At 43.2% G+C, this 20,449-nt stretch overlaps 1 protein-coding gene across 1 annotated transcript in view; it reads right to left on the reverse strand.

Annotated features, from left to right (window-relative positions):
• kidins220a (kinase D-interacting substrate 220a) overlaps positions 1 to 20,449 on the reverse strand; it is a 48,408-nt gene that overhangs the window by 13,105 nt on the left and 14,854 nt on the right. The window contains exons 15-23 of the mRNA XM_034132462.1: positions 20,208 to 20,373; positions 19,786 to 19,937; positions 18,677 to 18,777; positions 18,407 to 18,592; positions 18,083 to 18,223; positions 16,459 to 16,696; positions 15,969 to 16,054; positions 13,460 to 13,604; positions 12,980 to 13,142 (exon numbers count right to left, since the gene is read on the reverse strand). Coding sequence (XP_033988353.1) covers positions 12,980 to 13,142; positions 13,460 to 13,604; positions 15,969 to 16,054; positions 16,459 to 16,696; positions 18,083 to 18,223; positions 18,407 to 18,592; positions 18,677 to 18,777; positions 19,786 to 19,937; positions 20,208 to 20,373 — 1,378 coding nt within the window. The remainder of the gene's footprint in view (positions 1 to 12,979; positions 13,143 to 13,459; positions 13,605 to 15,968; positions 16,055 to 16,458; positions 16,697 to 18,082; positions 18,224 to 18,406; positions 18,593 to 18,676; positions 18,778 to 19,785; positions 19,938 to 20,207; positions 20,374 to 20,449) is intronic.

Raw genomic sequence — 20,449 nt, forward strand, 5'->3', positions numbered from 1 at the left:
ACTAAATTCTTAAACTATTCATGTGGAAAACCAACAAATATTACAGAGAAAACAATAAGTTGTGCAGTATTACTGGCATATGACACAAATATGTCAACATGTCAGTTCACACTCAATTCTGACTGCAAGCTGAAAACATCACAGGCTGATAAAAAAAGAAAAAGAGGAAATAGCAAGCAGTACTGTTAAGATTGAACAGATATGCAACGGTCATCATCATCATGAGAGCAGAGAGATAACTGGATTTAGAGAAGGCAAGATAGTGAAAGGGGGATGTTTGAGGACAGATAGAGTGAGGGATGTTATCTTTTCTCAGCAGAGGAGGAAACCTGAGAAGATGACAATCAGGGTAATTTAGCAAGCAGCAGACGGAAGCGCGTCACGATGCGCTGCTACAGTTAACGTGATGTTTGTTATCACAGACCACAAGTAAACACCATGTTTGGAGATTGTTCCATCACTGTGTGAAATAGTTTTTCCTGTACACACTGTAGAAATAAACAACATTTCCATATATAAATAAATGGCACTTTTTAGACTTAAGTGTTTAGTTTAAGACCAATTACATTTTTTTTTACAAATTCTGGCTTCATACGATATAAACTAAATCTGAAAAACTATTAGTTTAGAGGTGGCAACAGCCTTTCTGAAAATATGAAGTATATGAAGTTAGCACTAGGGATGCCAGAAACTGACCATGATCAAAATCGAAAATCGGACAGCCCTGGCGAATATTAATCGATTATTCGACCCCCCCCCCCCCCCCCCCCCCCCGCGGGAGAGAAAAAAAAAAAGTATTTTCGCAGAGCTTGCATTTGACTTAATTTGCACTTGTCAGTTCGAAGTAGTTCCACAAGGAACTCTTCTGTGGACGTGCTGCTCTGTTAATCTTTAGTTGTGTTCTCACTGTTCTGTCGCCAATAAAGCAATCGCACGTGTGAGGGAGGCGGGGTCGGTGTGTAGCAGGCTGCAGCAGCAGTCTGCACTCTGCGCTGCTGGCTTCCTCCAAGTTTACAGTAAAACAAACTGGTGGTGTGATCAATGGTCATTTACAATTATTAATACTATTACTATTATTAGCATTAGTCTATATTTTGGTTGAAACCAAACCAGGAAAAAAAAGAAAAACATAAATATTAATAAAAAAATATATAAATAAAATCGAATTTTAAAAATAATCTTCGATTATGGAGACTGTAACGAATATTCGAATAATCGAATAATCGCTGGCATCCCTAGTTAGCACCTGCCTAAATGTTGGCTGTGGCAGGTAAACATTTTATGTCACCATTGCAGGTTTCCTTGCATTATGAAATATTATTTAAAAAAGCAATTCCTTACAAAAAGTAGTCCTTGAACAGAGTTACATGATTTATTCCATATATTACCGTCTGGTACCAGTGACATGTGTTTAGTATTCTGAAACGTTCAGAAGTGGCAGACAAAAAGATTGAGTGGCTGCAAGAAATGCTCAGTGACCTGCCAAAGCACAGGTGAGGAAAGCAAAGTAATTTTAGACCCAGCTGAACATGAATACTGATGTGTTTGGGTGGGAAATTCAATTTGAGATGCACAAGGTTAAAGAAGATATCAGTTTGATCAAGGGCAGTGTAACATGTGGCCGAGGCTACAAGAAAAGCAAACACAACAACCAGGAGCAATCATTACATCTCGCTAATCCCATCATTCAGACATGAAAATATGAAACACGGAGTGACTTTTGACACTGGCCATTCATCACCTGAATGTGCCGCTCTTATCAGATGAATTGGGAGACTCCAGCAAGGAGGAGACATTTTTCTCATCTCTGCCTCCATTTCTCAACCAACCCTTCATCATTTTCTCAGTGGACCCTTTTCTCTCCCTGCATCCTACTTAACCTTCCCTCCTTCCAGTTCAACCCCAATTCCCCCTCCTCCCCATACATCACACAGTCTGCGTGCCGCTGAAAACACAGACTGATGGTTTGGGTTTTTCCCGGGGCCTGATCTGTTTTTGACGGTGAGCACACAGGCTGGCCTTTCTGTGACTTGATTGGAAGATTAGTACCATCGCCGCAGCACGCAGGCAAAGTCAGCGTGAGGTCAGTGCCAAGGGGTTCAACACAGCACGCTAATAATCTAAACAATCAGATACGCTAATCCAGTTAACAAAATGGCCGCCACAACTAATGTCATACAAGGTTTACTGCATTGAGGCTTATAATGACTTCCCTTTTCAGGGTTTTTCCTATGCAGTCTTACAGCATATGAACAGGTAGGGGTTCAGTCCTCTGTTCAAGGACATTTTTGACAGGACAGATGGCTGCTGATGGACACATCTGCGGCTACAGGGCTTGATTCTGTGACCTTGTGGCTAAAGGATGTCTCTGACCAAATGTACAAGTCTTGAAAGAAGTACAGCGATAGGGGTGTTCGAAAGAGGCGTTTTGGCATAAAAGGAGAATAACTGAGGCAAATCTATACCAATTGAAAAATTGACATTAGCTGGCAAAGATGCAATTGAATATTGACACTAAATATATTTTTCCATTTATGCACCAATATTATACCCCTCGAAAATCAGTCTCTATCTTCCTGCAGGGATCCACCTCCTGGCAGACCGGTCCAGGTGGGTTACCTAAAAGTCCACTGTCCCCCACCCAACTGCCAGTACAGACACACAAGGAAGAGAGAATAGGATGAGAGCAGTGGGGAAACAGAGGCACAGCTGGGCTCCAGTGGACAAAGCCCTCTCAGTCTTTCTTCCATTAGAACCTTTAACAAGACCCAAGAGGTCAAGGAAGCTCCATGTTGGCACACAGATGAACCCCCTCTCATGTAACCTCTGCTGGGGAGGATGAGTGGGACTCTGAAGACACAGATGTTACCTGCACACGCACACACATAAACAGTAAGTAGTGAATGGCACCGGTGGTGATTCACACAACGAAAAAACAATTGTGTAATGTCGGCTGCATACACCTGGCCAGCAATGATAGGGAAATTCAAAGGCACAGATGAAGGGTGGAGTGTGTGCTTTTTTGCGCATGTGCACATAGCATCACATGTAGTGCGTGTGGGTGTTTGGTTCTTTTTCCCATGAACTGTATTAACCCGTATACAGACTAAGAGAAGCCTGTGCCTTTTCCCCATTTCCAGCTGGCTTACTGCTGTTTATTTGTGGGTCTGCAGACACAGACCAACAGGAGCCAGTGACTCACACACAAACACACACATAAATACATACACACACACAGGGCACTTCTTTTTGCTATATAGAGAGCACCCTCCAAAGAGTTTTGAGTCTTTTTATAGAACATTGAAAATGAGTCAATGGTTTGGTTACTGTGCCAGAACTGAAAAAGGACAATAAAAACTCAACTCAAACCTAATCTAGTCGTAGGGATCTCAGACACTTTTGGCTGAGTCAGATTCTTTATTAAATACATTTGTTTTAATCTGAATAGTTCAAGAACTTATCCATCTTGCTTTAATATAACGGTCATTTTCCTTTGAGAAATCTAACACGGCATACAAATAAATCCTTTATGTACATTTCCAAACATGATGCCATCCAAGAAGCTAGCTTCAATTGCACATATTTTGCTGACCCGGGTGTTTGCTCTGGCCTGCTGTCATTGAACAAGCAGTAGCACAAACAGCTGCATCCTCCAAAGACAACCGGGAGTCGGTGACAAGAACAAATTAAGCACATCCGTCACCGAGTCACACCCAGACAGATGGAAAGAAAAAAGGCGAAGAGAGAAAGTAAGAAGTCCATTCCTGACGTTCCCAGCTGATCGAACAGACAAGTCTGCAGGAGAGGCTGATCAGACACAAAGTGGAGCTCACACTTAAACACTGGCCCTGTAAAATCATCGGTCAATATTAGAGGGCCTCAAACATCAAGAGATGATTGACCAGAAGAATTATAAAAAACAAAAAAAGAAGGAGGAAACAGAATGACTAAATGACAGATGAACTGACAGATGACACTCCATTAGAGCGCTCTTTACCATGAGTTGTTACAGAACAAACAGTGCCCATTAAATGACAGCAGCCGTTTGTCAATGAGGTTTAACCACTTCAAATGACATCCTTTGCATGACGAGTTGCTGGCATTAAGCTATTGACACAAATCACTTCAGACTTAGTCATTTTCACAGTGAACAGACGATACAGGCAAAATGAACAAAGCCATTCTTATCAGCAATCAGTTGCCAAATGACAAGATGGATGCTCGGGTTGGAGCGCCAAGGAAAACTGCCGTGCTACTTTCAAGCAGACCGAGGACGAGTGAGATAAAGGCCGTCGGGCAGCCCGGCAGCCGTCCCTGCACAAAGGGTCCATTGACAGGACCCGGCTTATAGCAGCAGCAGAGCAGGCGCTTAGGCCCAACCACTCTCTGTGTGGCGTGGCCACTGGGAGCTTTCTGAGCTTATCCAAATGCTAATAGGTCCCAAAGCTGACTGGAGCATAGCCTTTCTTCTGCTCTCAACCTCCCACACGCTGCAGCTGACAGGAATGAGCAGAATTCAAGTCTCTATCCCCTCCATCCGCTATTTGGGTGCTGAAAGTATGACTGTGCCACTTGACTTTGCTTTACAGCTGGCCTCTGTGCTTATGGACGACATGCGCACACACACACAACAAAGCGGTGGCCTTGCTGCCAAACATTTCCATAAAGGGGCCCAAAGACAGAGAGGGATGCCTGCGGAACAGACACACGCCTGTGCACATTGTGTTTGAGAAGCTCAAGAGTTTCAATGTCAGACACTGTGTGACCAGTACAACAGTGTGTGGGTGAAGAAGTTAACCAGGCCCGGGTCCGACACATTCCTCTCCTGGTCAGATGCGCTGGCACAGTGTCTGCCAAGCGTGTGGATGAACCCAGGGAGGCCTACTCTGGGAAAACAGTGGACAGGCGGGCTGGCGCGTGGACTCGCAGCATCAATGCTGAGAGAGGTTATTGTTACTGTAGAAGCTGCCAAAGCCTCCACCACCCCAAAGGCAAAGGGGGAGAGCAAAAATGTGTTTTCACTTTAAATGACGCCATGTTCTTTGTCTCCCTAAAATCCAGACGTATTTCCTTGATTTAAATGAAATGCTTCAAGTAATGTGGACACCCTCCGTCTCTACTTGCCTCTCTGACTCTCTCTCTCGCTTTCTTGTCTTGGCAGTGCCAACCGACAACTTGTGGCAGCGTCTGCTTTCCATATACATTCGTGGCAAAGTAAAGCCAAATAATTGAAACTCTCGTGTACTAAGCTGGACCTGTGCATCCCAAAGCAAACCACAGAGACAAGCAGGCTAATGGGAAACACATCAGGCTGATAAAAAAACTGAGCTGCTTCGGAGAGAGCGGCGTCTCTTTTGAGAAGGGCTCAGGACTCAGTGGTTCCCTAAAATGTTGATTAAACTCATGTGTACTGCAGAAACTCCTTGTTCCAGACCCCAAAAACCTTAACTGAACCCTTCACTCACAGTAACTAAGGCCTCATTCTTGACAAATAGTAAAAAACGTAAACCTCAGCTTGTAGATTTATGCGTCAGAAGAGAGTTTGGAGAATCTTTGGGCCATGGTAAAGTTCGATGATTGTGACCGCAGAGTTGATATCAGCCCATGTGGTTGTTTGATAGCTGTAATGGTCAGTTGATAGGCCGTATGGTGCAGAGTTAAGTGGGGTAGACTGCAAAAGTGGAGACAAATGTGCTTTTCCGCAGCAGATAGGATCAGAATACATCTGGTTTAAATCTGTAATGGAAGTTAAAATCTATATAGTGAATGATGAATCTGTCAAATAAAGCTTGGGATTCTCAGGATGAACCAGTAATCCTCTGATTAAATGTTCTGTGATGTTTGCATCAAAAATGAGATGAGAAAGATTGATAGGGAAATGTCATCAAATGCTTGTGCATGGGAGAGACAGAGCTATACAGAGAGAGTATGTGGTATGGATAAACTTATTACCAAAGCTTTTCTCTAGTCAAATGTGCATCTTGTATTTAGCAACTCCCCTGATTATTAAGAACTTCTTGAAGCACATTACTCGAGAGACCTGCACAGACAAATCTGATAACTAAATCCTCGAGCTGTACAGTGGATGGTAGCATGATCACATGCCGAATGAAAAAGCGGCTTTAAACAGAAAGATGGGGAAGAAAAGGACACTCCCAAAATAGCAATAATTTAGTCTCCTTTTTTTGGTCTTACCAGCTTGCTTAGTCAGTCTTTGCCATTTCAGGGGGGGTTTTCACACACACACACACACACACACACACACACACACACACACACACACACACACACACACACACACACACACACACACACACACACACACACACACACACACACACACACACACACACACACACACACACACACACACACACACACACACACACACACACACACACACACACAACACACACACACACACACACACACACACACACACACACACACACACACACACACACACACACACACACACACACACACACACACACACCACACACACCCACACACACACACACACACACACACACACACACACACACACACACACACACACACACACACACACACACACACACACACACACACACACACACACACACACACACACACACACACACACACACACACACACACACACACACACACACACACACACCTCCATTGAGTCTTGAAGGGCCAGGATGTTAACTTCAGTTAGGGGTTGTGTTTGTGTGTACATACGTGTGTGTGCAACTATCAAGTGTGCCCGTGGCTCCTGCGGCGGCTGAGTGGCAAATCTCGTTGTCCACTTAAAGGTCAGCGCTGACCCCTTTGCAACCCTTCGCTGCTATTTATATTCAGCCCCCCACCTTCCAGCAGTTCCGGCACAAAGAGAAAGCAGAGCAGGAGAGAGATCGGCGATAATGCTCGACACCACATAAATACCAGAGTATCAGGCAGATATCTTCTTCTCAGCCCTCCTGTCCTTTCATCTCAGTGTGACATTTAATTGTTGTCACTGATGGACGTCTCTATGACTAAAGAGCAGAGGGCAGTCAGAGGTGTAGTAGAGTCAGAGGTGTGGAAGAGGCATTTGAAATGATTCTTTATGCTTTGCACAAGAAATGGAACAGAGCACTTCTCTTGTTTCAGACCAATTAGACTAATCCTTCAACCTCGGCTTACAGGCAGAAATGAAAAGGGCTTTGAGGATTTTCTAACAAAGAATGCTGCATGACGTTCTTTCCATCGTCACGTGGTAGCCTTTGAACACACAAACATGCATGCACAACCAAAGAAACTCACCTTGCCCATGCACACAAACACCTCCTCCTGCGTCACCTGTACATACTGGCTGTGGCTGTTTTATGCATTTGTGGTGGTGGAGCTGGCTATGGCTGATTTTAATCTGAATCACCGCGGCCAATCACCTGAGGGATGGAGGAATGACAATGCAAGCCGGGACGACACACAAAACACTCGAATGGAATGAGCATAGGACCAGCTTCACTGAATAAACAGCCGTGTGGGACCCAGGGGACAGGAGCAGGAATCTGTGTGTGTCCACCACCTGCACTATCTCACTTGGTGCAGCAGCATCACCTGCAGCACTGAATACACCTGAGACCCCAACACCCCCATGGCAAACTCGTCTAGCAGTAATCCTGCTGGTATCTGGTCTGATCCTCTGCAGTATTCACACACTTTAATTCTTTTACCTCTTTTTACCTCCAGAGACTGGAATCTCTTTTTCTCTCTCCCTCTCTTAATGCCCTTTCTTATCTAATGCCAACCCTCTCCGTTTTCCCATCTTTATCTCACACCTACCATACTTTCTTTTTTTGTCTCTGTCTTTATCTATCCACTTGCCAGTCAGGGGGTCTGTCTGCACACTGGTGTGTAGAATCAATGCTGCTGTCCTATCAGTGATCAAGGCAGAAGAACTCTATTGAGACCTAGGCGGATTCACAGCAGCCTCTATGAATTCATACACGTTTTCAGGCCTCTTGCCATTGCAATGAGCTACGGCATTACCAGTTCTACCCCGTCTTTCACTGAAACACCTCTTGGAGGGATTTAACAGGGGGACAATGGGTTCCCTTAGAAGGGGACATAGGGAAAGGAGGGGGGATTCATTTTGTAGCATTTCTTTTGCATCTAGATGACAGAAATTGTCACAAATACGACGGTATTTAACACGAACAATAGGCCACGTTGCAAAGAATAAAGATTTTCCAATTGAGGGCAGAAGGAGTTCAAAAGTATTCATCATGAAAAAAGAATGGGATTCAGCCTATTTTTCTCAGACGGCCAGATATTTAAGAGCTTATTAAAGGAATCCACACAAAGGGAATCACCCGCATGAGCTTTGGAACTGCACTTTATTCCAGCACATAATTGCGACCAAATTACAATAATTGTGCCAATTAAAGTAATCCTGGATGAAGAGAGTGTCATCTTAATGTTTCACTACTCGGGATAAGAGTCTCTCTAATTAAGACTGAATTGCCTGGCTAAGTATTTATTCAGAGTGTTATAAGTGTACAAAAAAAAAAGTTTTCAAGTGTCCAAGAAGTGCCTGGCTATAATCACGTCGATCAGAGGGGGGAGTTTGTTCCGCGAATGCAGGGTCACAAAAACAAAACGCACAAGAGAAAAATAATAGATTCCCATGAACATCCCTTTTAAACACTACAATTTTGCCTGACAAACATGTCTCTGCAGTGTTCTGCCTCTTGCGCTGAGTGTGTGTGTCTGTGTGTCTGTGTCTGTGTCTGTGTGTGTGTGTAAGCGTGTTTGTTGAATGCAGCCTGCATCTCAGGTCTGATTAATTACACTGATTCTCAGAGGAGTTGGGGGTGACATATGCTCTTGCACTGGTGTGAGATCTAGGTATGTGTGTGTGTATGTGTATGTGTATGTGTATGTGTGTGTGTGTGTGTGTGTGTGTGTGTGTGTGTGTGTGTGTGTGTGTGTGTGTGTGTGTGTGTGTGTGTGTGTGTGTGTGTGTGTGTGCATGCATATGTTCAATCGCAAATGCAGTTTGTAGTGGCAAATAGTGTTTGTACGCGAGCTTGTTTCAGTTAGAGCGTGAATGCATGTTACCACAGTCTGTGCATGTGTGTGTGTAAGTGTGTCTATAGGCAATAGTTGGTGTTGGTGTGTATGTGTGTGTGTGGGTGTGTGTAATGAACAGAGGATTCAGGTGCAGCGCCAGAAACACACTCCTGAGTGCGGCGGGGGCATCCTGGCACAGACAGGGCACCAGATGTCAGAGCAGTGCAGGAACCTGCTCAGTGGACCAGTGACACTTTTTTTTTCCTCGTGCTGAAAACGGGATCTGGGCATCCAAGAATAAACTCTCTGAGGGGCCCGCCCCCATACATCATTAGGTCCAAATATGTTAACCCCTCAACCGAAACACAGAACTATTTCACTTTCAAATAAATAATCACTGTCAAAACAAATGTAAAACTAATAATGAAAGTAATTGCCTGACACTGTTGCCTAAAGAGAGCATTTAGCATTCTTCTTTAAGGAATACAGGAATTACAGAGACACAGGGAGCTGATTATGACCCCTAAACTTGAATTCACTTATATATCCATGCTACACTGTGGGATTGATGTTAGAGCTTTCACTCCTATGGCAGGGCTTTAACCTACTGAAAGCTTTCCGAAGGCCAAACAACAATACTGTTATATTTTTTCATAAATAAGAGATATCTGTCTTTTGGTTGTCTGCCAATATGTAGCACTATATATTACTTAAAAGTGTTCAAATCAAAAGGGATGAGGTCAGAAAGAACCTGTACTTGCTCAGTCACTTGGAATCCCTCTACTTACAGTTTTTCTGTAATGTAATGACTCTAAACAACATCAAGAAAATAAACATCCAAAAGCCCATCAACGGTCTCTGGAAATAGCAAAACTGCTTCGATGCAATAACCATGAAGCAGGAGAGAGCTAGGTTAGCGATAGTCGTTAAGTCTCTAATGGCAGCTAAAACAAGGAACAACTGGCTCCTGAGAACAAACTAGGATACTGACAAGGAATAAATGATACAGCTGAAAATGATAGTCACAAGGCTGCAGGCTCTAAATTCAATTAGCCCGTGCTGGAAAAACAGCATTGGAAACACGGATTTGGGGCTGTTAATTTGACAGCTACAAATTAAAGGATCGGTCCAAAACACTTCTCGTTTTTGTTTTTCCGCTTCAGTCAGTGTGCTGGGCAGGCCACGGCGATGGCTCACTGCTCGAGGGGGGATTTGGAGTTTACTCAACGTAAATAGTGAGACCAACATTTTAGCTGCAATACGTGTGTGTTGCTTTGAACTAATATCTCCTACACACAGTGCCATCTTTGTTGTTTTCCCCCCTGCTACCTTGCTTTAGTCCTGGCAGCCACCGGTCTTACCATTAATGATAGAAATCGCTGAGGTTATTAACTGATTACACATTCTCCATCAGATTAGGAAGGCTGTACTGGCCCACTCCCGCTACGGGAATTAGCGCTACACATTTCTCTTCACGCCGTGTCCTACAATGACACTTCACAGCCCTTCATGGCACTTGTTATTGCCAGGCAAGTTGCTAAAAACAGCTCTTAGCCGTTTTGAAAGCGAGTGTTTGTGTGAGATATGAGGCAAAGGTGGGCGGGTGGATTTCTATTTTTTCTCTCTTTTCTAGGAGTTCAGGTACATGCCATAGAGTAGCTGTCATCCCTGAGAGGCACTCTATATGTAACTCATGCAATGTTCCCCGTTGGTTTTGTAGTGGATGGCTCAATTTTGTTTGAATTTAGAAGGGTATAAAACTGAGCCAACTATAAAAGACCTCAGGCAAGGATCGAACCTACATTTAAACCTTATCTTTAAACAGATGTAGCTGTAGAAGGCCATTATTTTTAAGATTGATCCAGACTATGACTTAAGAAAGTGTAATATTTCTGATTCTCTATGTACTCAGCCATAGCAAGCCTTACAAAGAGGAGAGGAGAGGAAGAGCATGCAGCTACAGTATGTGACTGAGATGCAGGGCGACAGTTGACCTATAAGGGGCTGACTCACCCCCACGTTCACTTCACCACTAATATATTCACTTAGTAACGCTCAGGGGATGTGCTGTTCCGCTGTGTAAAAATGGCTGAGCACAATAACTCGTTTCTATGAATGCATGTTAAACACAAACAAGACCACACATTAGGGCTTAACTGCGTTGGTAACGGAATTAAACCAAAAGGATGCTAAGTATACTATACAGGAAGTAACATGTGATATATGTGCGAGTGTGAGCACATGTGGTGTTCATGTAAAAAAAGGAAAGCAAGAAAAAGAAGATATCCATTTCTGAAGCAGACACACAGTGGGGCTTGAGTTTCTGAGAGGCCAGTAAAGGGCCTATCGACTGCTGAGGGAAAAAGACAGAATAATAAAAGGGACTCAAGAGCCTCAGATCATAAGGAAGGGGAAGAAAAGAGAAGAGAGACGGAAAAAGACACACAGACAGAGGCCTGAGTCTTATCAGCGGAAGATTAGCGCAAGAGATAAGGCCTCTAGGCTAGGCGTTGTGTTTAGCCTGTTTGAGGCTTCCTGTCATCATCATTAAGGCTGCTCCTCCGACGGCCACTACAGTACAGAGCAGCCATTTGGAAAGACAGCCAGTGAGGAGGAAGATGAAGAAAGACAGGGCTGTTGGTCAACAACAAGACGATGGCTATATTAAGGCTAATGAGCGGTGTAAGCACAATCCAGTGATGTGGGGAAGAAGGCGCTCGAAGCCAGGCAAGATGTAGAAACACAGCAGCATTTGCTGGCTATTCCAGTGTATAATTATATATCTGAGTCGGATTTTCCAGAATATTTGTGGTAAAAAGTGTGCACATTTCCTTAAGGATGTCCACTATAATGAAACATTATAAAGATAAACAGAGAAGTGCATTTTTACCGCATAAATGAACATTTGTAGAGGGCATATATCATCATATTCAGCTAAAATAATCAAAACCTCTAACTGAAATGCTTCTCCTCGAATACCTTGTAGTCTGACCTCCCCTCATACTTGACATGTCCCCTGTAACATCAAAGAAATGGAAGGTAATTCCTATTGTCCTCTGAAAAGCAAACCTACTCTAATGAGGCTGTGGAGATGGGGGAGGGAGGGATGTCTGCTGAATCTAGCTGGCTGACTGGCTGACAGTAACTGTCTGTGACGCTTCCCTGCCGCAGGAGTCATAGGCACTAGTGTATTGTGACAGAGTGCAACCTTTAAAGGCCATCGACTGATACACAGCAGCACCCAAACCCATCGACTCGGCCCGTGTCGGCCTCCTCCTCCTGTCTGCGGTTAGCATGCTGAAAAGCATCCGTGACCACACACATACAAAAGGCATGAACAGTCGTACTGAATACACACAGAGACACAATACTTTCCTCCACTGATCAAACAAAGATGCTTGAGCATTGACTTTCTTTTGTCCAATTTGAAGGAAAAGTGTCCCTGGATTAGTCCGGAGAAGACCAGGCTGTATTTCAGTCATCTATTTGACTTGTGCATTATGATCAATTACAAAATCTGTCTGTCAGTTGCCAATTACTGTTGCACTCAAAGCTATTCTCAGGGACTCACTAATGTTGCTAACAGTGAAAACCAAATCCTCTACTGCCACCTCCTGGTAAGAGTTAGTTATATCAGTATTTCAAAGAAAGAACATAAAGAAATGTGAGTATTTATTGAATGCAAAACTTAAATTCTGTTCAGGATATTCTCGTAAAGAAAGGTCAGGACACAGAAGCCACAGGCGGGGGTTTAGTTTACCAACAACACCGGGTCCTTAAACTAATCAAGGTCACCTAAGTGTGCTAGAGTCGTCACCCAAGATAAAAAGGAAGTTAGAAATGAAAGAAAGCATGTACAACTTGTAGAACAGATTAGTAGCTAAAGAGATGGGGGTTTTGTCCGTCTATGCATGTGTGTGTGTGCCTGTGTGTGTACCTCTCATAGATGGTCTTGAGAGCAGTGTGGTCGGACACTCCGTCGTTCTCTTCCAGAAAGAGGATTATCCATGACGTTCTGTAAGGCCACTCCTCGGTCAGGTTGATCCAAGAGGCCAGCCGGTCCCAGTTGAAGATGATCTGATTGGCCCTCAACAGACGACCTATAACAAAGGTGAGGGGGATTAGTGGCCTAAGAAATCGCTGGTCTAATCTGAGAAAACAAAGGTCATCTCAGAAACCTATGAGCTAAGTTTTCATTAAAATGCTTGGTTAAATTCACCCCCTCCATAACATAATATTGACCTCTAGTGGTCTAGTATTAAATTCCATCTGTGTGTTTATGTTTTTCCCTCCTCGATCCTCAGTATTTCTTCCCTATGGCTAACTAAATCTGACAATCATCTTGAATTTAAGAGTTTATTTAGGGTTGTTGTTGAAATGAGGGTGGCTCTTAAGCAGAATATTGTTTCTTCTTTACCTGTAATGGAGACTATGTTGAGCAGCCTCCTCATGGTCTGTGGGCTGATGTCACTGAACCAGTCCTCAGTCACCAGCAGCTTGGTCAGGTCGAAGGACATCTGTCTCGTGATTGTCCTCTGCATCTGCCGACGCCTGTATGTGTCCTATACACAGAGAGAGCCTAAATTAGCTTAAGATTGGACATTTTTCGATTTGTACTGTTTTCTAGATGGCTTGGACAATATACGTCTTTATGACTATGATTATATGTGGTGTTTTAATGCAGCTTTAATGTATCAGAATGGTATTTTTATTCAATTCAGTGAATCAAATATAGCACATACCGGTGGCAAAGAAGAACTCTCTTACAGTCACAGAAGTAAAACAAACACAACCACAGCATGCTAAACAAAAGCATGAACAGACCCTAGCACACGTTTTGATACTTTTGCGTCATCACTGCTAGCTTTACAACGTGAGACAGGAGCGCTGGCATTTCAGGCTCGAGGGTCATCTCGGTTCATGTCACTGTAAAACCTTAAGCTTGACTAGATTGAGAAAGAAATGTAGATGAAGGTGGATAGCCGGCCTCATGTTGTCATATCCATGTTAATCCATATTTACATTATGCAACCCAATTATATATTTCTGGGCTATTTTATTCATTCAACATTTTATCAATGGTTTACAAGCAGTTTCAGACTGTAAAGATACTCCAGCAAACATTTTGTATTTAATAGTTGAACTTTAAAAACATCAGCTTCTTCTGTCTTCCCCACTACATCATCCATCTTTTAATGAGCAAAACATACCAATCCCTATGACTACAAATAAAAATCAAAGAGCCACTGTCCGAAGCTGAACAGTCATGACACACAGGCGAGCTGTTGACACAGATCTAGCAGAGAACATCTGTGATGATATCAGACAGCTGCTGTGGTCATGAGCCAAGGCGAGGCTTTTGGTTGACTTTGAAGTCATAATGCCAGTCTCATGACCTCTTTCTATAGTGAGACGAGGCATATGGCCCCCAGTCAGTCACAACTGAAAAGGTCCATCATACAAACAGTCCTGTGTGGATGACTGTCCAATATGTATTGATTTTGACTTTAGATTTACAGCTTCATTGGTTCGGATGATTGTGTCTGTATTTACTTACTCTCACTGGTGCTTTTCTACTTGCTGATACACTTTTCTGTGAACCATTGTCATACATTGAGAGGGTGGTGGATTTATTCGAGTTATTTTCCTTATAAAAAAGGACATTATTCATTCCCAAAAAATGGAAATAAGATGGTAGAGATACTCCTAATGTTATCCGCGACTTGAGAAGCTACATGAAAATGGAGAGCCACTAATTCATTTCCCCCTCCTGCCCTCATTTTAATCTCCACTTGTAGACAGAGGGCCCTCCTGCCAAGAGCTAGCTAGTGGCAGAGGGCAAATAAAAAGAGCATGCCGCCCCATAATAGAAGGGCCAACACCAATAATTGAGGGTACTAGATAAACCCGAGGTACAAACAAATGTCAAACAAACAAACAAGAGGAGGAGGCGGGAAGGAGGGAGGGGTAGAGGGAAGGTCTCGCAGGGGGGAGGAAGGCATCAGCGACAGCAGCAGAGTCACTTAGCCTCCTGCCAGCAGTCCTGGTGCCAGTGTGTTGTCACAGGGACCCACTGCTGCTAGGCCTTGTCATTAGGCTGTGGCAACGCAGCAGGAAGGATAAACAGTCATTACATCAATTACACCAGGAACCTTGGCCGCACACCGAGCACCTCTCTCTTCGTCTCTGTGTGTCTCCTTCTGTCCTCTGGCCTCCGCACTGCCTGCCAACACAACGTCTGTACTGCACCACCGCCTCCCCCACTGCAGGGAGGAGGCCGAAAAAAAAAAAGAGAGAGCAAGTGGGGGGGGGGGGGCTTCCAAGGCAGCATCTCTAACCTCAATCCCATGTTTTCTCTTCTCGTTGCAGCGAATTAACTGCATTCAATTTTGTTTGATTAATGTCAAGGCATCAATCATTCATTTCCAGCTCTATGGTATTTCCAGGTAAAATGAGCGTTGTGGGAATATTAAGTGTGGTGGGAAAACTAATTTATTTTACCTCGTTCATCTGCTTTCATTTGGAATCAAAAGCTTTTTCTGCGATTTCTTATTATTGTTGGCTTGGTTGTCATTGGTAACGATGGGGTGTGCACCCTTTCTATTTAAAATGACAAGTAGAAAAGCAGTGCTTGATATATTGGTCTTTCTATATCTCATTTGGATATATTATAATCCTACTTTCTATTATTGCCTGTCTATTATTAATGCCATTCTTACATCTATGACACATCCCCAGCAATTAGCAAAGGGGGGTTTTCTCTTCAAAATGTTTCTCCCATAGTCTTTATTGTGTGCCATTGTTCTTCACTGTCTTCTTTAGATCTTGGGCCGGGTTGGGAACATTGATGTGGAAATGTAAACCCCAACAAAACATCGTATGTGATCTTGGTTTACACAAATAATCTTGACTTGAATAGCGGTTACCCTGCGGTTGAGGGCGTTCTTGCTGCCAAACTTGGCCTGGTCCATGCTGGTCTGAGACATCTTCCTGTCCAAGTCTTCATGCCATCCTGATCAGAGAGAGAGAGAGGAAGAGAAACATAGAGATTCACATCTGACCAATGCTTGCATGCGGATATAAAAATGTACCTCTCAAATAAAATAGAATAATATATTTTCCCATTCTGTCAATTCATGCCTAAAATGGCCATAAACTGAAAGCAATCCTCTAAACATGTTCACAATACAATATCTTAAATTATAATAACAAGAGAATAAGATTTCAAATAAAGAAATAATGACTATAGGTTGGGGAAAGAATAACTAATATGTTTTTGAGCTACCTAACCCCCTAAACCTTACCCAACCGGTATTGTATTTTACTGACCATTGTTATGTTGTTTAGAAAAAAAAAAGAGTGATATAAATGAATCCAAACAGTACAATAAATGTTCTATTAGCCGTTATCCTTTACCCTCAGCAGGCAGTGGCTCCCCGTGGACGGGGGCAGCGGTGCAGAGCTTTTTGGCCGTGCTGAGGCCTCTGCTGTTGAGGAATACTGGCAGGTGGACGATGTTCCTCATGTAGTCGTGTCCGTTGATGTTGGAGTCTCTCAGCACACTGTTGAGGTTTTGGTTGATAGCTTTGATGATGATATGGGGGTCACTGGCAAAAACGGAAATAAAAGGCCCTTTGGAGAAGAGTACCCTGACCTGGAATAAGAAAGAAACCATAAGTTAGTGTGTAAAGGACATCCGTCACAACCTTTTTTTTTTTATTCAATTGAATTGTTTTTTCAAACGATGATACATGTTGCACTATTTGTAATGAAAAACAGCTTCACTGATTTGCTGAATTATTTGCAAAGCCCACTTTGTTGTAAAAAATGGGCAGTTTACAATCACATCAATTGTCAAAAACACGACAGCTAGAGGCAAGAGTCGGCCGTAGCCCTTAAACTGAATTGACTCCTGTGAGAACTGACTGTCCTCAGCACATGGTGTTAGGGGATTTCCACTCTGCTAACTAAGGGACATTGTCCAAGTGTCACAGGACATCGATTTGTGCTACACGCATACATGGTTCGTTAACCACTGGCCAACACGCTCAGCCTCGCCCCGCATGATGAGCCCCTGTCCCTGCAGCAGCTGTCAGCTCCAGCAACTGAGGCGCCATCACATGATCTGCATCTTAAGGCACGTTATCATGTAGGAAAAGTATAAAAAGTGAAGAAAAGAAAAGTATAACCTACAAAAATAAATGTCCCAGTGTTTGAATATCTGATGGTGACTTGGTGGTGGTTGTGGATATGAGAAGATTACATTAGTACACAGGAGGTTGCCATCTTCACTGGGATTTCTTCATCGAATAATAACATTTGGCTGCAGAAAATGTTATTACAGCAGCTGGAAGGAAGAAAGTAAACCTGGAGGCGAGCTGAGCCAGCTGCTAACACCTGGGTGGCTGCACAGTGCTGAAAGACCCAGTGTAAGTGAAGGCCACATGGCAGCAGCTCCACAACAGTCAGTTGTTTGAAATGTGCTTGATTGATTGATGTTGATAAGCGTACGTGATTCATATAACCGTATTATAAAGAGGAACTTATTATTTAGGTAGTGTGTCAATATAGAGTGTGTTTTTTTCAAGCAGAAAAGTGCTGGCAGGGTACATGGGAGAGCTTTGTCACAGCTTTTATCAGCATGTTTCCTAGAGAACAATATCTTGATTTATTTTCACTCAAACCATCATTGTATGATAGACCAGTATATATACTTCCTTAAATCTATTTTTGGCTTCTTTTTTTTTAAACCATGAGCACCAACCAGAGGATGTTTGCCCTTATACTATGAATTGTCACCGCTCAATCCTACAGCCATAGAGCTGTCTGACATATAAATCTACAGATAGACAAACACAGCCAAAACAAGCCTACTTTCTATATGCTACAGTAATGTCACCAGAGTTTTTCCAAATGTCCCGAGTTTTTCACTGAAGACAAATCAATCGAAGTAAGCAGCCAAATAAGCTCTCTCCTCATAAGGAACATTGGTGGACATTCAGCATATGTCCCAACCACAGAAACATGTGGTCACACACACCGTGTCCAGCATCTGCAGAACTTTGTCCTGCTCACAGGCGTCCAGTCCGTCGATGATGACGGCCATGCGTGTCTGGTTCTGGGTAAAGCCATCAATGGTTTTGGCCATTTTTGACATTAGTTCCACTTCATGCTTCAGAACCTAATGTGAGACAGAGGGAATAAAAACAATGTCTCAAAACAAGGAAAAGAAACATTGATTGGAATAGTGACTACAGCTTGATAACTATATAAACTAATGGAATGCCCATTCAGTCATGACAACAGGATGTAGAAGAATTTGCTCCTTGATTGGGTAAAATGAATATACGGTTTATTCGCCTACCTTCATAAACCCTTCACTCTTGAGTTTATGTAAGTTGTTGGCAGCACTGTGCAGACGTTTCCTCTGGGAGTTGAGGACAGAGTCAGCCACCTGCCACCAGGTCCTGAAGTTGAGCAGTAAGGCCAGACCCACCACACTGGCCATGGCTATCAGCACTGCATTTACTGTGAAGTTATTAGGGTCCACCTGGGGAAAAAAAGCATTGAAATAAATGCATTGCTGATGTCCAGTGACCAAGATGTTTGAGACGTGCAATAATCTTTAACCAACCTTAAAGATGGCCAACAGGGCCACACCAGTGATCAGGCATCCAAGTGTCAAGACAAACAGCACGAAGGAGGGAACGCAGCATGTTTTCTTCCACTTCTTACCTGGGGTGCCAGAGGAAAGAAGAGGATAATATGTGAGGGGTGCGTTTAGATTATAAAAACACTCAGAAAATACATTTTCTATGTAGATTGAACAAAAACAACCTTCAGATATTAAGATCTTTTGAGAAAGTATGTGTAAAATAGAGAAAAGACTGTCTAAACTATTCATTTGAAGCAGTGCCTACAAGAGTTTCATATTGCTTTGAAAAGAGAACGTCTTTTCTCATTCTCATTCTAATGGTGCAGTAATTCAAAAGAAGTTTAAATACTACATTTAAAAAAACAAAACTGATTAAGGCGACCAGGTTTACTGTCTTTTTAAAAAGGGCATATATTTCACTTCAAAATCTGTACACCAAACATGCATATTTGAGTTCATGTCAGCGGTTGACCGATTAATGCAAGCTCATAATTGCCAATGTAATTAATGTAAATGGAGCTCAGCGCAAGTTCAACCAGGAAAACTGTCTCTACTCATTCATGTATTTCTATTCCCATGTTATTACTCTCTCTCCTCTCAATAAGTGACCGGGGGCGTCACTCTTCAGCTTAACCAATCACTTCGCTCTATTCCCAAGAGCCTATCATAGCGCTCTGTCAAACCTTTTAAATCTGCTCTCCCCTCTGACAGCTCTCATTCCATGTGAATCGGCGCAACCCTCCTCCACCCCCTTTTCACCTCCTGTCCCTCTGAATGCAGGGTCAAGCTAAACCACTCCTCTTCAGACCGACCCAACTATCCATTCACCACCACCAGTGTCTAGACCCCAGGGGGGTTTCATCGGATCGGTTCTACCTTCCCGAATGATACTTCCTGCACAACGGGGCCTAATCGCCAAAATTACCATTGCATTCATTTGTGCATCTGCGCAATAAATATGTATTATTACATCAAAACCGTCTCTCCTGATTGAAATGTGATTTGTGATCTCAATGACAGTCTGACTGTAACTTTGTGTGCTGGCTGAAATGTCAAAACATAACTAGATCTAAAGATGGCAACATCACCTTGGATCTCATCTTTCTTGAAAACCCTGAAGAGCCTGGAGGCCATGAAGCCAAACTCTCTCTCACAGGCATCAGAGAGCGTGGCGATCATCTCAGCCATGGAGGTCTCCCCTCCAACACTGGACAGACGGTTGTAGTCTGTGAACAGGAACCTGTGTCACATGAGAGAAACAGAAATGATTCAGGGATTCACACTGGACTGGGATTACTGTTTTATTTTTACAATGTTGTTAACATTACAATTAAAGATGTAATAGGCAATGGTACTAACCCACCTATTGGATTTTACAACTCGTAATAAATGCAGAGTGAGACTGCAATTGGGATATATTTACTTTTGACATCTGACAGAGCTGTGTGTGTGTGTGTGTGTGTGTGTGTGTGTGTGTGTGAGTGTCTGTGTGTGTGTGTGTAACAGTTACCTGACAGGCAGTGCGCGGGTGGTCTGCTCAGGAAGTTCGGGGGGGTTGACAAACATCAGTTTGAGCAGCAGCTCCATGTAACCGACTTGGCGAGCCAGATGGGTGCTGATGACCCACGCCCAGTGCCAGCTCTCCCTCTCACGCCGACTTCCAAAGTACACCAACACTGTGGAGAGAACAAGGGGAATTGTTTTACATTTTTAGTTCACAAGCCAAAAAATAAATAAATTCATGATTACAAT

Source organism: Trematomus bernacchii, unplaced genomic scaffold, assembly GCF_902827165.1.
Source record: "Trematomus bernacchii unplaced genomic scaffold, fTreBer1.1, whole genome shotgun sequence".
NCBI classification, from domain to species: domain Eukaryota; kingdom Metazoa; phylum Chordata; class Actinopteri; order Perciformes; family Nototheniidae; genus Trematomus; species Trematomus bernacchii.